General features: G+C 46.5%; 1 protein-coding gene across 1 annotated transcript; it reads right to left on the reverse strand.

The window, feature by feature from the left end:
* Positions 1 to 397: 397 nt before the first annotated feature.
* Positions 398 to 14,847, reverse strand: LOC146007562 (uncharacterized). Its single transcript, XM_083146020.1, has 5 exons — positions 13,016 to 14,847; positions 11,543 to 11,697; positions 7,037 to 7,213; positions 6,833 to 6,956; positions 398 to 3,622 (listed from the first exon to the last, which is right to left on the reverse strand). Exons 2-5 carry the CDS (start codon positions 11,612 to 11,614, stop codon positions 1,950 to 1,952), a joined length of 2,046 nt encoding a protein of 681 aa, XP_083002146.1. The 5' UTR covers positions 11,615 to 11,697; positions 13,016 to 14,847; the 3' UTR covers positions 398 to 1,949.
* Between the last annotated feature and the right edge of the window lie 36 nt (positions 14,848 to 14,883).

Here is a 14,883-nt window from a genome sequence, read left to right on the forward strand (position 1 = left end):
GCTCCCTGTGGCATTCGCTTGGGGGATTAAAATTCACCACCATGGGCAGCGAGCCCCTGAGGCGATGAATAGGGGGTGAGGGAGGGCTGGCAGCGAATGCACCAGCCCTCCGGAATTATAGCATTGAATACCTGCCTTTGTCGGTACCGCAGCGATTCATGTGTACAATTTTAGCAGCGATTAGTTACGTGACCCATCCGCATAACATCATGTGTTCCACAGTGCCTGCTGATGGGGAGGTGGTGAAATGTGTAGCAGGAGCACTGAACGAGGTCTAACGTGTACGTGTTCCCTAGGTATTATTTGCTGAATAATTGTAGCGTGAGAACGGAAGACCTGCAGAGCCATCTGGGAATACAGAACTAGTATGTCTAAGTTTTTATTTTCCTTATAAAACAAGAAGAAAAAAAAATCTGTTAAATTCATGCAACATACAATCACAAAATAAACAATTAATAGTATAGGCTTCTGTTATACTAAAAAAATCTATCAGTGAAAAATCATCTTTCAAACCACTTATAAAATATTTTATCGCTCTAATTTTACATGACGAATAGGATTCATTTCTGTTCACACCACCGAGCACTTTGATCACCCTTTCACTCCTGTAAGAAATACTGAGTGGTTAATGTGTCATGATTGGAGGAGTAGTGCACCAGTGGAGATGTTGCTCTTAGAAACCGATAAGGATTTTAGCTATCACTTTATAGAATGTACTTGATGTTGATTGGTTCCTACGGTCAAGTTCTCAACTGGTCCTCCTATCACTGCTGGGTACATCAACCGCTTAGTTTTGGATAAGCACCTGGTTATTCACCTCTCCTACAGAGAGATGGGATTGGGTGAGGTGTCATAGACAGTCAGCCAATAGGAACAGTTCAATCCAGTGCATACAGCCTTTTTTTTTTTTTTTACCGTACAAACGGTAAGCTCTCATCAGACGAGAATGTAAATCACCAGAACAACCTGTGCGATTCGGTCCTCTCTGTGTCTATGGGCCGGTTCAGAGATATATGCAAATGCCTTTGCAGCCGCCATTTTGAATGCAGCAGCTGTGCCAAAATGTGCAAATGCTGTAGCTAACGGGAGCTGTATAGAGGCGCCGATTGATTCACCACTTGTGTACACATATCCAACCATTGGATGATCTACCATATGAATAGCGCTATAACCGCACAGCGCGACTGCTGGAAGTAAGACACCAGAGCCATTGTAACGATGTACTGAACCGCAGCCATGAGCTGCAACAGGCAACACACCTGTATTTCTGCCCCATTACCTCTCCCAAATGGTTCCCGACCGTCAATCACTGTGCAAAGAAATTCTCCCCGTTACCACCGCTGCAAGACCATGCGCAGAGCACTGATAATCGCTCGACTGTGAAAAAAAATGAGGATTGCGTACATCTCTGAATTAGGCCCCAGCATTTCGGCTAATAAATAACTCTGCCTGCACCGTATATTAAAAGATATGGCTTAGAACAGGAAGTCTTACATTGATCTAGATGTTTAAACGTCCATAAGTTAAAAACATAAACTTTTATGTCACATGAGGGAATGCTCTCTTTATTACAGTCCGCTCCGACCCAGTAATCCCGTCTCTATCGCACAGGCACAGTAGGATCTGGGTCACGCACAGCCTGGGGAAATAAATTGATGGCGAGGGAGTTGCAGTTATACATCAGCGATCAGGACTGAATAACCCCCACCGTCAGGAGTAAAGTTCTAACGGTGAGTTAGAAAGACTTTCTACCCATACAAGCTATTTTCCATTAGCTGCTTATAGACTAGGACCCCCGACATCTGACAATCGGTATTTTCGGAAGAGTTGGTTTACAATGACATAAATCGCTAAAGATGGGGACCAGTATAAACATGGAAAAAACCTTTGCATTTAATTTTGAATATAGTAAATTGAGTTTTTCATAATATATGAAAAAAATAAAATAATCAACTGGCTTCTTGGACAATCAGCGGCATCTCCTCGGCATGAACCTGCATGTGCTTGTTCAGGATGGCCTTGGAACCAAAATATTTACCACACTCCGGACAAGGCAGAGGTTTCTGGGGTATGTGGATTTTCTCGTGCCGAACCAGGTCGGACTTCTTAATGAAGCGTTTCCCGCACTCGGAGCAGGGAAAGGGCTTTTCTCCGCTGTGAATGCGCCGATGCATAAATATATTAGAGACGCTGGTGAAGCACTTGCCACATTCCGGACACGCGAACGGTTTCTCCCCTGTGTGTATCCGCTCGTGCCGGATGAGGTCTGGCTTCCTGGTGAAGCTCTTCCCGCAGTGCGAGCAAGAGTAGGGCTTCTCTCCCGTGTGAATCCGCTCGTGGATAACAAGATAGGATGCGCTGGCGAAACATTTGCCACATCCGGAGCAGATGTGCGGCTTCCTGCCCTTACAGTTTAGCCCGTGCTTGGCGAAATTTGAGCTACTGGAGAAACACTTGTTGCACAGAGGACAGGTATACATCTGAATTATTTGGGGCGTGGCGTAAGTTAGCCTACTGTCATAGCTCTCATTGTATGAAGAGCAATTTATTATAGACAGGTTTTTATGCATTTTGTCTCGATTACTGGGGTCTTTATTGTAGTCTTCGATGCTAATAGTGGCGTATGCGGCCTGTGCATGGTCTGGAGGTGTATAAATGTCCGCAAAACTCCCGTCGTCCCATTCCGTCTTGATACGAGTGGTGGTAAATGGTATCTGTGGATAACTATCTTGGTCAGTCAGACTGTCCCACGCCGCCGTGCTGCATATTTCGCCGGAAGGCGCTATTTTTCTCTGCACGTTTTTTGGCGGGATATACATATTTTTGACTTCCAGGTTCCCGTCTTCCCATGACACCAACTCCTTCTTAATATTAGATAAATCTGCTTGCGTTAACTCAGTGGGTGTAAATACATTGGTGTACATTACATTTGTGTCAGGTGACTCGGTCACCTCTGAGGTTTTGGCAGTTGTATATGGCTTCTGTCTATGCTTGGCGGGTGTGTACTTGTCTGTACCGGTCACACTGCCTTTATCACATGAGTTTGCGACCTCTATAATACAAGTCGATGTGTATTGGGTCTCCGATTCATTTGTGGGTGAAACACTTGTTGGGTAGGTTATGTCGGGGTCCCAGGAGTTTGATTCGTCTGTGATGTCAGCAGATTTGCGTCTTGCTGGTGTGTAAATATTGCCGTCTGTGAGACGCCCTTTATCACATGACTCCATGTCATGTTCTGATTGGGCAGATGCATTTTGTCTCTGTTGTGCCAGTTTATAAACGTCAGACCCTGTTCGACTACCATCCTCAGATGATATGGAAGTTTCAGGCGTGTATCTTCTCCTCACAGTATGGTCTGTGGGGCTGGAAGGAATATCCGACATTTCACTGAAGAAAGGAGACTTTGCTTCTACGCAAATAGATTCAGTCTGCGTATATTTTGTAGACGTGTTGGTAACTTGGAGATGTACATCACAAGAGGTGGATTTTTCTGCAACTTTATTGACAGTGTTTGCTTCTGCCTTTGGTTTAAAGGCCGTTACACATTCATCTTCACCTACGGACTCTGGTGATAACCTTTGCAAATTAAGTGCAACAGATGTGGTGATGGAGCTTGGCATATCTGGAAAAGATTACACATAGATTACAATAGGGATCAAAAACTGATGTATTTTTTCAGCTTTAGATTTTGAAAGAGCAAGTGAGTTAAGCAAAAGACACCAAACATGTCTAAAAGCGCCCAAGTCTAAGGTCTAAAGTCACATCCTTCACCTTTTTTGTCCTATGCATGATTCCTGGAGGTCTGGGCAAGCGCACTTTAGAAATCATAGGGGAAAAATGTCATGACGTGATTCTCCCAGAGGTCAAAGCACAACGCATGATAAGCATTTGTGTATGTGTTAGGATTGGTTGGGGCAGTTGCTTTATTAAGCAGGTGTTCTGGAATAGAGTTAGAATCTACATTATTTTTGCTGTACTTTATAGCCAGGGGAAATTTGAGGTCCTGGTTATTTAAAGGGAAACATGTATAATAGGGTGGTCAATCCTGGGATCCAGTTTGGCCCTAAAAACACTGGTATTTGGATCCCGGGATTGGAGCTTCCATGAATTGCATGAACGTCCGGCACCCGACCACCTCTGGGCTCCCACCTCACGACTGCCGCAACCGCCACATTATATTAACAAATTCAATCCCAGATATAGGCATTTTTAAATCCCAAAACCCGAAATTGAAAAGAAAAAAAAAGAAAAAATCCCCCCCCCGGGATTGGCATCCCTACATGTATAGTAACTAGGATCGATAGCGGCAGTGAAAAATAAGTTTTTAATACATTTTCTTTAAAGTGACGTAAAACAGTAAAAATACTATACTGTATGTTCATAAATTTCATAGCAAAAAAAGGCTTCTCTTATTATTCACATGTTATGCTTGCCGCTAGGCACAGTGTGTTGGTAACCTGGAACAGGGAACGGGAGATCAGGCGTGAGCCCGCAGCCGGGACCGCCGGTTAGGACGGCCACAGCGAACCCTATACTAACTCTGTTGAGTACCCCGGGCAGATGACCAATCCCTGCGGGAACTAGGCTTCACCTGTGGCCGCCGTGTTCGAAGGAGCGAGTTAGGCCTGCTTCAACCCCGATGCAGCTAGGTCTATGAATGGACAAAGAAGAAGTGATCGTCAGGGGTAACTCAAAAGGAAATACTAACTACCGGGCCTAACTGAAAGACAACCCCTGTCTGCCGGCACCAGGCCAATAACGGGAATACGACCCAGTCGCAGACACAAGGAGAACTTGACGGGGAATCTCCACAAGAATACAATACAATGCTAGATAGCGAATCCCCAAAACCCCCAAACAGGAGTGGATAGGTAGGGAAGGCCCTGCCTAGGACAGATAGGAAAAGGAAAGCGAGGACCAGAACAAGGGTAAAAGACAGAAAGAATGATGGTCTGAATTAGGCCCACGGCGGGGCAGGTCCAATGCCCCAGCAGGGGAGCTGAACCAATATGAGCACAGCCTGATAAGAAAAAAGGAGCTCGGCGGCTCCACAGAAATAAACCAGGCTCCAAAGGAGCACTTACTTGACCCAAGGTAAACTACAGCAGAGCTGATAAGGTCACTGGAGAAACGCTGAAAAACTGACATCCAGCTGAGACAGGCAGGGAGACCGGAGATCCCCTGGGAGGGATCCAGGAAACAGGGCAGCGCTGGGATGAGCCAGGGACTAGGCAGGCGTATGGAGACGCTATAACCGGCGTCTGTGCCCAGCAGACGCCGGCTACTTATTCAAACTTTGGCGCCGCCTGCGTGACGTCAGGCGCGCTGTGTGAGTGCTGCTGCTGGGCGGAAGTCGGGAGCGTTGCCTAGCAAAGCCCCGACGCTCAGCGTGAGACCGAGGCTTGGAACGCTGCCGAGCAGCAGCGTCACCAGCCTCGCGGCCCCGCTCCCCATCCGCCGACCGTCCAGGTACTGGGGACACCGGACGGCGGCGTGTGACATCACATATATCTATACATAAAAAACATAAAGACGAAATATGTTAGAAATATAAGATACAATCTGCTGGGTTTTTCTTTTTTTCCCACGTAAGAAAGCTCTTGGTATTAAAATTAATTTACTCTTGAGGATATATTTTTGGCAAAGAATCAATTAGAGGCTCATTTTACATTCCTTGGCTACCCTATTGTTACTACATCATACCAAACTATTGTGCAGAAGCCCATAGCGGGTGAAACGTGCGTAAGGCAGAAGCAGTTGCAGTTGTGCACAGACAGGAGAATGGTATTCAATTGCAGGGGATGAAAATGAATGTGTCTGTATTACTAGGTAAATATGAGGGTAGCTGGAAATACGCCAATATAACTGGAACACCTATGAATATTCTGGTATTTCCAGCTACCATTCAGTTCTTAGCAACAAGGAGCTCTAGGGGATACCCCATATAGAAATCACAGAAATTTCACTTTTTCTATCATTTCTGTCCTAGAAAGCCATCTCTCATTCATCATCCAATGCACTGGAGGACAATCGTGAGGAAAGAAGAAATACTGGAGACCCATTAATTTTCATCCCTTGCAATTGAATACCATTCTCCATCTGTACGCATGCAGCTGTCTTGCTGCATATGAAAAATGTCTGCGATGATTAATAATTCTGCAATTTGTTAAAGAGATTATAACACGTTTCAAAAACAGGAACTACACTGACACCTGGTGATCAAAACTGGAATGTTCCTTATGCTGTTATTAAATATATCGGAGTGTTTAAGGTTATGCTGTACAGTTTCTATGAAATGTTAATATAAAGTGGCACAGTAGAAAAATGATCACCCTGGTTAAACCAACTTGGGGTTCACACCGAGAATACTGACCCCTTTTTATAGGTTAATAAAAAGTTTGGTTGTTCCTCACCTAGTTAGCCTGCTACACAGCTGTTTCTATTTCAGTTAATGACTGTGTTTCAACCTACATATGAAAAAGATGATCATTATCACCTGTTTAGTATAATTGTTTAATGATCTATCCTACAAACACCCTGACTTTGTACAAGTGTACCTAAAAGATTTAATGCAGTTTTGAAGGCAAAGGGTGGTCACACCATTTAATGATTTGATTTAGATTTCTCTTACGTCCATTGACTTTGCATTTTATTAATGAATTGATTTTTCCAACCCATGTCCAACAAGTCAACACCCCAGGGATGACCAAGTCGTGCACTCTAGCAATTAGATTTCTTGAAGTATCCAAAGAGGCCTGACAGATCAAGTCACTAAACTATTACCTTCTACTCTACACGAATAAGAGGATTATAAGATGAAACCTGATCTTACCCTGTGAACTAGCAGGTTGTGGATTCTCCTCCATGACGTCCTTGTAGAGATCCTTGTGTCCCTCCAAATACTCCCACTCCTCCATGGAGAGATAGACAGTGACATCCTCACACCTTATAGGAACCTGCATACACACAATGACACGGTCATCACCAGGACATATCTCCTGTTGCTACAGTATAATGCCCCATTCCCAGCAGTCACCTCTCCGGTCAGCATCCGAATGATCTTGTTGGTGAGCTCCAGGATCTTCTGGTCATTGTCTTTCTCGTGTATCATTGCGTTAAGAGGGGACACCATGATGGGGCTCAAAGTGCTGCTCAATCCATCGGACACACTGGAGCGACCCCCTTCACTTGATTTCTTCACTACTGTGTACACCTGCAGAAGAATAGGTCAGAACAACACAGTTAGTACACTTATTTCTAAACAGGACAGAAAACATAATGGAAGATAATGTAGAGCAAGCTGGGTGTTGTGAGTAGGTCGCCGTAATCCCCCTGCATCAGAGGATTCTTATTACACTACTGTACGGGCAGCAGGGATGGAGTAATGGTTAGCATTACTGCCTCACAGCACTGAGGTCATGGGTTCTATCCGCACCATGGCCCTAACTGTGTGGAATTTGTATATGCTCCCCGTGCTTGTGTGGGTTTCCTCTGGGTACTCCCACAATCCAAACATATACTTGTAGGCTAATTGGCTCCCAACAAAACAAACCCTAGAATGTCTGTGTGTGCGTGTACATGTGGTAGGGAATATAGATTGTAAGCTCCACTGGGGCAGGGACCGATGTGAGTGTTAAAGTGCTGCACAATATGTGTGCAATATATATATAGTATAATAATAAAGGACCTTGCTCCCATTACTTACAGGAAACGGACGTTAGGTCAACACTAAGGTTGACATACACTGGCTCGACCACTGAAGGTCGACAGGCTTAAGGTTGACACAGACAAACTGTCAACAGGGTAACACAGTGGGGCAGATGTATCATAGCAGCGCTTATCGCGCCGCTATGATACTTCCTGCTTCGCCTCAATAGCGAGGCGAAGCAGGAAGGGACATCGACAAGATGTATTAACATCTTGTCTGCCGAAGCGGGGGAGCTTCGGCGATGTCCCTTTCTGGAGATAGCGCATACTGCGCTATCTCCTGTCCCCCGGCCGGCCGCACTGGGCATGCGCGGGATCTCGCTGTTCACGCGAGATCCCCAGCGCAGCCCAGACCTAACAGCAGGGACAGCGCTGTCCCTGCTGTTTAGATAGGGCTTCGCCAGCCTGATGCTGGCGAAGCCAAACCCGGCTTCGTGCGGAACGGTCAGCGATGCTGACTGTTCATACATTCGGCCTGCTATCATTTTGATAGCAGCGCCGATATGGACAGGGGAGCATCCCGGCTCGATCATACATGGGGGAGAAGCGGTATCAGTGCACATAACGTGCGCTGATACCCCTTCTCCCCCATAACGACCTTTCATACATCTGCCCCAGTGTTACCAGTTACAAATCTGTTTACAAAGAAGGTGCCGATAATCTCACTCGGCTGGAGGAGTCTCCATATACACTCTTTTGGCAATCTATACTAACAGGTGTGACAAAAGATTGTGGGCATTCGGGATGATTATCGTTTATTTATATAGGGACGAGTTCTGTGGCGCCTTTTAATACATTAATGAGCAAAGAACAAGGCAGTTTAGGACAAGTACATGTTAAGTAAAAACAGTTCCATCAGGGGACAGGACACTGAAGCAATTATTAGGGTGGCAGAGATTTATATATTCCAAAAAGACAGCTGGGTTTAATGAAGAAGTAGTTTGTAGGGAGGTGGATAGTCTGACAGGGAGGGGTAGAGAATTCCAGAGATAAGGAGCACCACGGCCAAAATATTGGCGGCGGGAATGGGAGGAAGTAACCAGTTGGCAGGAGAGGCGATGTGCATTTGTGGAGCGGAGAGGGCGGGTGGGAGTGTGAAGTGAGACAAGGTCAGATATGTAGGTGGGAGAGGACTGGGAGATGGCTTTGTAAGCGAGTGTGAGGAGCTTGAATTGTATTCTGCAGGGAAAGGGGAGCCAGTGCAGGGCTGGGAAAGGGGGGGGGGTGGACATAGAACATTTGGAGAGGAAGATGAGCCGTGCAGCAGCATTGAGGATAGATTGGAGTGGAGAGAGGTGTTTGTAAGGAAGACCAAAAGGGAGGAGATTCCACTCGTCCAGTCTGGAGAGGACTAGTGGGAGGATGAGGGTCTTTGTGGATCACAATGTTGACAAGTTTACATTGCTCTTTTACCCTATCCCAAACCGCAGCCTAACCATGGGGGTTATTCAGACCTGATTGCGCGACTGTGAATTTGCACGGCGGGTGATTATTGATAGACTGCGCATTGATACAGAACATAGTGCGCATGCGCGAGGCCGTCCTGCGATAAAATCATGTTACTTTCTTTTAATCGCTGGCCATACATACGGTGATGGACGGGAGGCCACAGGCCATTTTCTGGTAGTTTCAGTCAAAACTCAGGCGTGCCCAGGCGTTCCAAAGGAAGTCATGTGACCTCAGCTCCAGTCCTGATCTGACTGCTTCTCCTGTAAGTCAGTCCTGGGCTGCGCACACTGGAGACATCATTAGAAGGGGAGGAGCTTGTGAATGGATTCGCTGCTAATCGCAGGACTGGGATATTTCCACCAGCTGCGGTGAGCAATTCCCAGGCTTTCACAGGGCAGGATGTCACTCTGGACCTTATTCTGATTGATTCGGTCCTCCATGCGTTTGCGTGGATGACCGATGGTGTGCGTCTGCGCATGCGCAATTGCATTTCTGCGCATGTGCAGACGCAGGGTGCGTGCACCCACGGTGAACATTCTGTTTGCCAGATGCTTGCACCCTACAAAGCGGTCGGAAATGGGCGGGGGTGGCGGCGGGCAGGTCCATTAGCATATGGGAACGGCCAATGTTTCATGGGTGTTCTCAGGCTAATGAGGCCATGACACGGGTGTGGGGGGGCAGGCAGCTGACATCACCGGAGCCCGCCCTGTCCTTGCACAGGGCGCCCGCAGTTTACAGTTACTTTATAGGTGTCTCTAAACTGCGAGCGCTGGAGAAATCATTTTGATGGTCGCCTACCAATCGAATGATTTCTCCCCACCTGCGAATAGATGATTATGTAAATCAGCCATTCCGCAGGCATGCAGGGGGTAAGGCGCGAGTGCAAGCGGCGGCGGGTGCCATCTGATGTACTCGCAAGGCTACGAAATTCACAGCCTTGTGAGTCAATCAGAATAAGGTCCTCTGGCTGGGCAGCGATGACCGAATCACAGTACCGCGTAACCACCCATATGTGCATGAATGTCAACATACAGAGCAGGAAGACATTTTGTTACATGCCCCACATTATGACACTGCGCCATCCCATTAATCCTGTCCTTGTTACTATAATAACGCCACTGTATCCCAGGACCCCGAAACGCACAGATTGCGGAATTCAGACACAAAGAGGGAGTGCGGAGAATAGTTGGGTGTTGTAGAGGCTGAAGAGAAAGGCACAGGGGTGGTGGGCTTGGCTATAGATATGATTGTCACAGGCAAGGTAGGGATGCTGGACGAATGACCAATGGAGCGTGGGAAGACACAGGGAATAGCACAGGAGACATAGTGAGTGGGAGGAAGGACCAGAAAGATGGCCGCAGTCATTGGAAGAGTGCAGGAGGACGCGAGAGTGGGAATGAGGCTGGAGATGTATAGTGCACTGAGGGCTTTGAGTTTCCATTGAGGGGGCTCTAGACGTGGGATCCATGGTGTATACACCATGGTGCTGCGGTGCTGGGAGGTCTTTCACACACTCATCCCACCCAACTCCTCCTCCTTCTATTTCTTACTGCACACGCCCTGGACAGATGTTCACCACATATTATACATACACAGCATATAAACCACTCAGGGTTTTCAAAAAGGAGAAAAAGGCCAGATTTTCCACACTAAACAGCAGAAGCTCACTATCCCAGAGTCAGCATTGACGTATACCCCAGGAACAGCACCAGTAGCGGCACAGGCCGAGCCCCTTATCCAGTTGGTCAGAGAGGACTAAACACACTGAGAGGTAGATGTATGAAGCAGTGATAAGGGAGGAGAAGTGAGCCAGAGTGGCCCGTGGCAACCAATCAGCACTGAACATCTATAATACCGCTTTCACACAGCTGCGGCCGAATAACCCGGCAAATAACCGGCTTCTGAAGCGTCGGGTTATTTGCCTGCCCTCTGTGTGACCCCCTGTGTGTGAGTGTATCCGTGCATGTCCTGAGGTAGCAGTAGGAAGAAATGCAGCTCCAAGCAGCCACATCCCCTCCCAGCAGCCCTCCCCCAGTGAAAAGATGGCGGAGAGCTGAGAGGGAGCTGTGGAGACCCCTGGACCAATAAAGTATCAGACTTTTTCCATTGTTATTTATCGCACAGCAGGGTCTTGAAAGCAGAAAACCCAACGTGCATCCAATTGGGGTAGATGTATGAAGCAGTGATAAGGGAGAAGTGATAAAGTGCCTGGTACTTTATCACCGGCCAATCAGCTCCTGACCCAGCCTGTAACTGAACAGTCAGGAGCTGATTGGCCGGTGATAACGTACCAGGCACTTTATCACTTCTCCTCCCTTATCACTGCTTCATACATCTGCCCCAGAGTCCATATTAAGCTCAGTGATGTCAGTATAGACCCCCTCACCTCTCTTGTCAGTAGGTAGATGATCTCCAGGGTGATGTTCAATATCCTCTCTGTCATGTGATCCTTGTCCATAATGAGGGAAGGAATCAGCTACACGGAGGCCTAGTACCAGAAGGATTGGACGCTGCAATCAGGGACTCACAGGCAAACACAATCTACAAGGAAACGGAAACAGAGACTGTACATTCATCAGCATAAGATGCAGGTGTATGGTTCTCCAGTACATAGGGGTGTGATGATGTAAGGATGGCGGTCAGTGTCTTAAAGCATAAGGGGAGAGGTTTCAAGCATTGCGGAGAAGGAGACAAATACACAAATTAGCCATAGCATCACCATGAGGACAGATTTCCACCAGCCCTATCCTTGGTGTAAGAAACATCTAACATCAGGCCTAGCGACACTTACACACATCCCTGCTTAGCGTGCAATGGGCCACATTCTCTAAGCTTCAAAAGTGATAAAATGGAGAGAGTGACAAACAGCCAGCCAATCAGCTCCTGTCTGACATTTTTCAAACACAGTCTGTCACATGACAGGTAGGAGCTGATTGATAAAAAGCCAGCCAATCAGCTCCTACCTGTCATGTGACAGACTGTTTGAAAAATGTCAGACAGGAGCTGATTGGCTGGCTGTTTGTCACTCTCCATTTTATCACTTTTGAAGCTTAGTACATCTGGCCCAATATCAGCAACACGTACAGTGGAACTGTGAACATGAGAAGACCACATTACAACCCGGTTTTGCCCTAGCCGATGAAAGTGGAGATACTGGGCCTGATTCGGCTGCAATTTGTGCAGATGGAAACAACCATGCTGCACCGCAGCTGGGGCAGATGTAACATGTGCAGGGAGAGTTCGATTTGGGTGAGTTATTTTGTTTCTGTGCATAAAATACTGGCTGCTTTATTCTTACTGTACGATTTAGATTTCAGTTTGAACACACCCCACCCACATCCACTCTCTGCACCTGTTACATCTGCCCAACCTGGAGTGCAGCACGGTTTTGCCTATCTTCAAAAATTGTCGCCTTGCCAACAGGCCTGAATTAGGCCCACTGTCTGCACATGCCGGCGAGTGGGTGTGGAACTTCGCAGTCCAAACACATAAAATGCTCCCCAATCAGCATATGGTAAATATAAAGGCACCTGGAGCATTCCTGCAAACACATTTTCTTTTTGTACGATCAGCCCACCCTGTTGTACCAACTACCTCATCCAAAGTGAGCTACCTTCTAAGCATTACCAAAATATTAGACTAGTTAAAACCCAGTCACAATGACGGCAATGTACTATTGCTTTGAGCTGTGACTCTGCAAGGGTTGAGACACCCACCGGCAGTTTCCATACACCACCGAAACTCATACCAGATCTACAGCAGCTGCACCTTTACCATCTAAGCAGTGGTGGCTCTCTCTATAAACAAGAGAGAGGATTGATTTGCGTAAGAGCCTAGACTAAAGTATAAACACAGTTACCGTAATTGATGGGAATGAGGCTTGAGCCGCATTAGAGATCCAAATCAAGGCTTGGACGTCATTTCCAAATTGGCCGCCGCAGTCTATACTCGAGACGCACAGGGAATCCGTGTGCATGTGCAAAAGCCGTGGGACGGATTGCTTACAGTTCTCTTCATTGGGACCACGTCATTTATTTCTTCTCTGTGACCGTAGAGCCCGCTGCTCTACATATCAGCACTGTGGTTATCAGCTGTAACCGTGGGAAATGTCCGATACTGGCAGCAGAGCTCAGAGGAATTCCATGTTTTCATTTTTTTTTTCCTCTCTCGGAAAAATGCCTCATTAAAGATGGGTATGGATCGTTAGGTCAACATGCAGGAAGGTCTACATGCATTTAGGTCGACAGTCATTAGGTTGACATGGTTAAAGTCGACATTGAAAAATCCGGTAACATTTTTTACCGGAATGTCAATACAGTCAACATAAACACTAAAAACCTAGCATTACATCCGCTCGCCATGCTTCGGGTACCACATGTCGGCTCAAAAAAAACCATGTCGACCTAATGACCCTATCCCATTAGGATTAGGGACTTATTTAGGTTTTAAATTGATGTGATCACGGTCTATTCTGTGTGTTTTATGGGCTGTGCCTAAATTATTATGTTTTTTTTCCATGACCATATAATAAATGGTTCACGAATGGCAATGTTTACAGTCATTTATATCTGATACAGAGGCACGTCATAATGGTAGAAAAAGGATTTTTTTATTATTTTTTTCTGCCATATATGTCGTGTGAAAATCGGAGGTTCGCAATTTCCCCTAATAGGAAGCTGCAGCTCTGCCAGAATATTACATTTATCATCTCATCACCACTGATTAATTACCCACACCTGTTATTGTATGTGTGTTTGCAGCCCCTCCTTTGGAGCCTCCTCTGCATCTGAGCATGGCCTCCAATGTGTATGACTGATCATCGAGGTGTGCAACCACAAAAGCGACACGCCCCCAACACTACCATAACACAGCCAATCAGACGGACCATGTCCAGAGTTTCCTGTGCCTTTGTGCGTACATTTGAATACATGCAGTGCACATTGCATATAAACTGTGAATCCCAAAGGCTTAATGATCTTCATACGCACTGCAATGCTGTCAGCCAACCACATACTGGCCACGTATCACGTGGTGTGTGGTAGCAATAGGCACATCGAGCGGCACACTACTCAATAGTACTTCAGTTCTCAGTTACATGAATATTTTTAGTCAATAAAAGAGGCTCTTTTCTATAATAACACGTCAGCAAGCCTGTTATAGAAGTGCTACAATATATTACAAACTAATAGGACAAAAAAACAACTTGTGTATGGATTCAAAAAGACTTTAAATCCTGATCACCAACTAAGAGGGGGGGGGGGGGGGGTATTTAGACTCGGATTCAAGCCGTTGGAATGCCCCGACAGTCGGAATCCGTTTTTCATCCCTTCAGGACAGGAACTCTACTGTTGGTATTCAATGTACCGAGTGTCGGAAAGTCCGCAAATGGGCAAAAACCGTGACAGTTTCCGACAAAAGATCCGATATCCATACTCATGTAAAAGTAACAATAAATGGGGCAGCACGGACGGTGTAATGGTTAGCATTACTGCCTCATAGGGCTGAGGACATGGGTTCGATCCCCACCATGGCCCTAACTGTGTGGAGTTTGTATATTCTCCCCGTGCTTGCGTAAGTTTCCTCCGGGTACTCCGGTTTCCTCCCACAATCCAAAAATATACTGGTAGGCTAATTGGCTCCCAACAAAATTAACCCTAGAATGTCTGTGTGCGTGTACATGTGGTAGGGTATATAGATTGTAAGCTCCTCTGGGGCAGGGACTGATGT

Source organism: Crinia signifera, chromosome 6 (genome assembly GCF_055691185.1).
Source record: "Crinia signifera chromosome 6, ASM5569118v1, whole genome shotgun sequence".
NCBI lineage: Eukaryota > Metazoa > Chordata > Amphibia > Anura > Myobatrachidae > Crinia > Crinia signifera.

Excerpts from the sequence above, each read along its gene's own strand:
- LOC146007562 (XM_083146020.1), bottom strand. The coding sequence starts at position 11,614 with ATGGACAAGGATCACATGACAGAGAGGATATTGAACATCACCCTGGAG. Across the intron at positions 7,214-11,542 it reads TCTACCTACTGACAAGAGAG|GTGTACACAGTAGTGAAGAA; the intron begins GTGAGGGGGTCT and ends ATTCTTCTGCAG. Across the intron at positions 3,623-6,832 it reads ACAACCTGCTAGTTCACAGG|ATATGCCAAGCTCCATCACC; the intron begins GTAAGATCAGGT and ends AATCTTTTCCAG.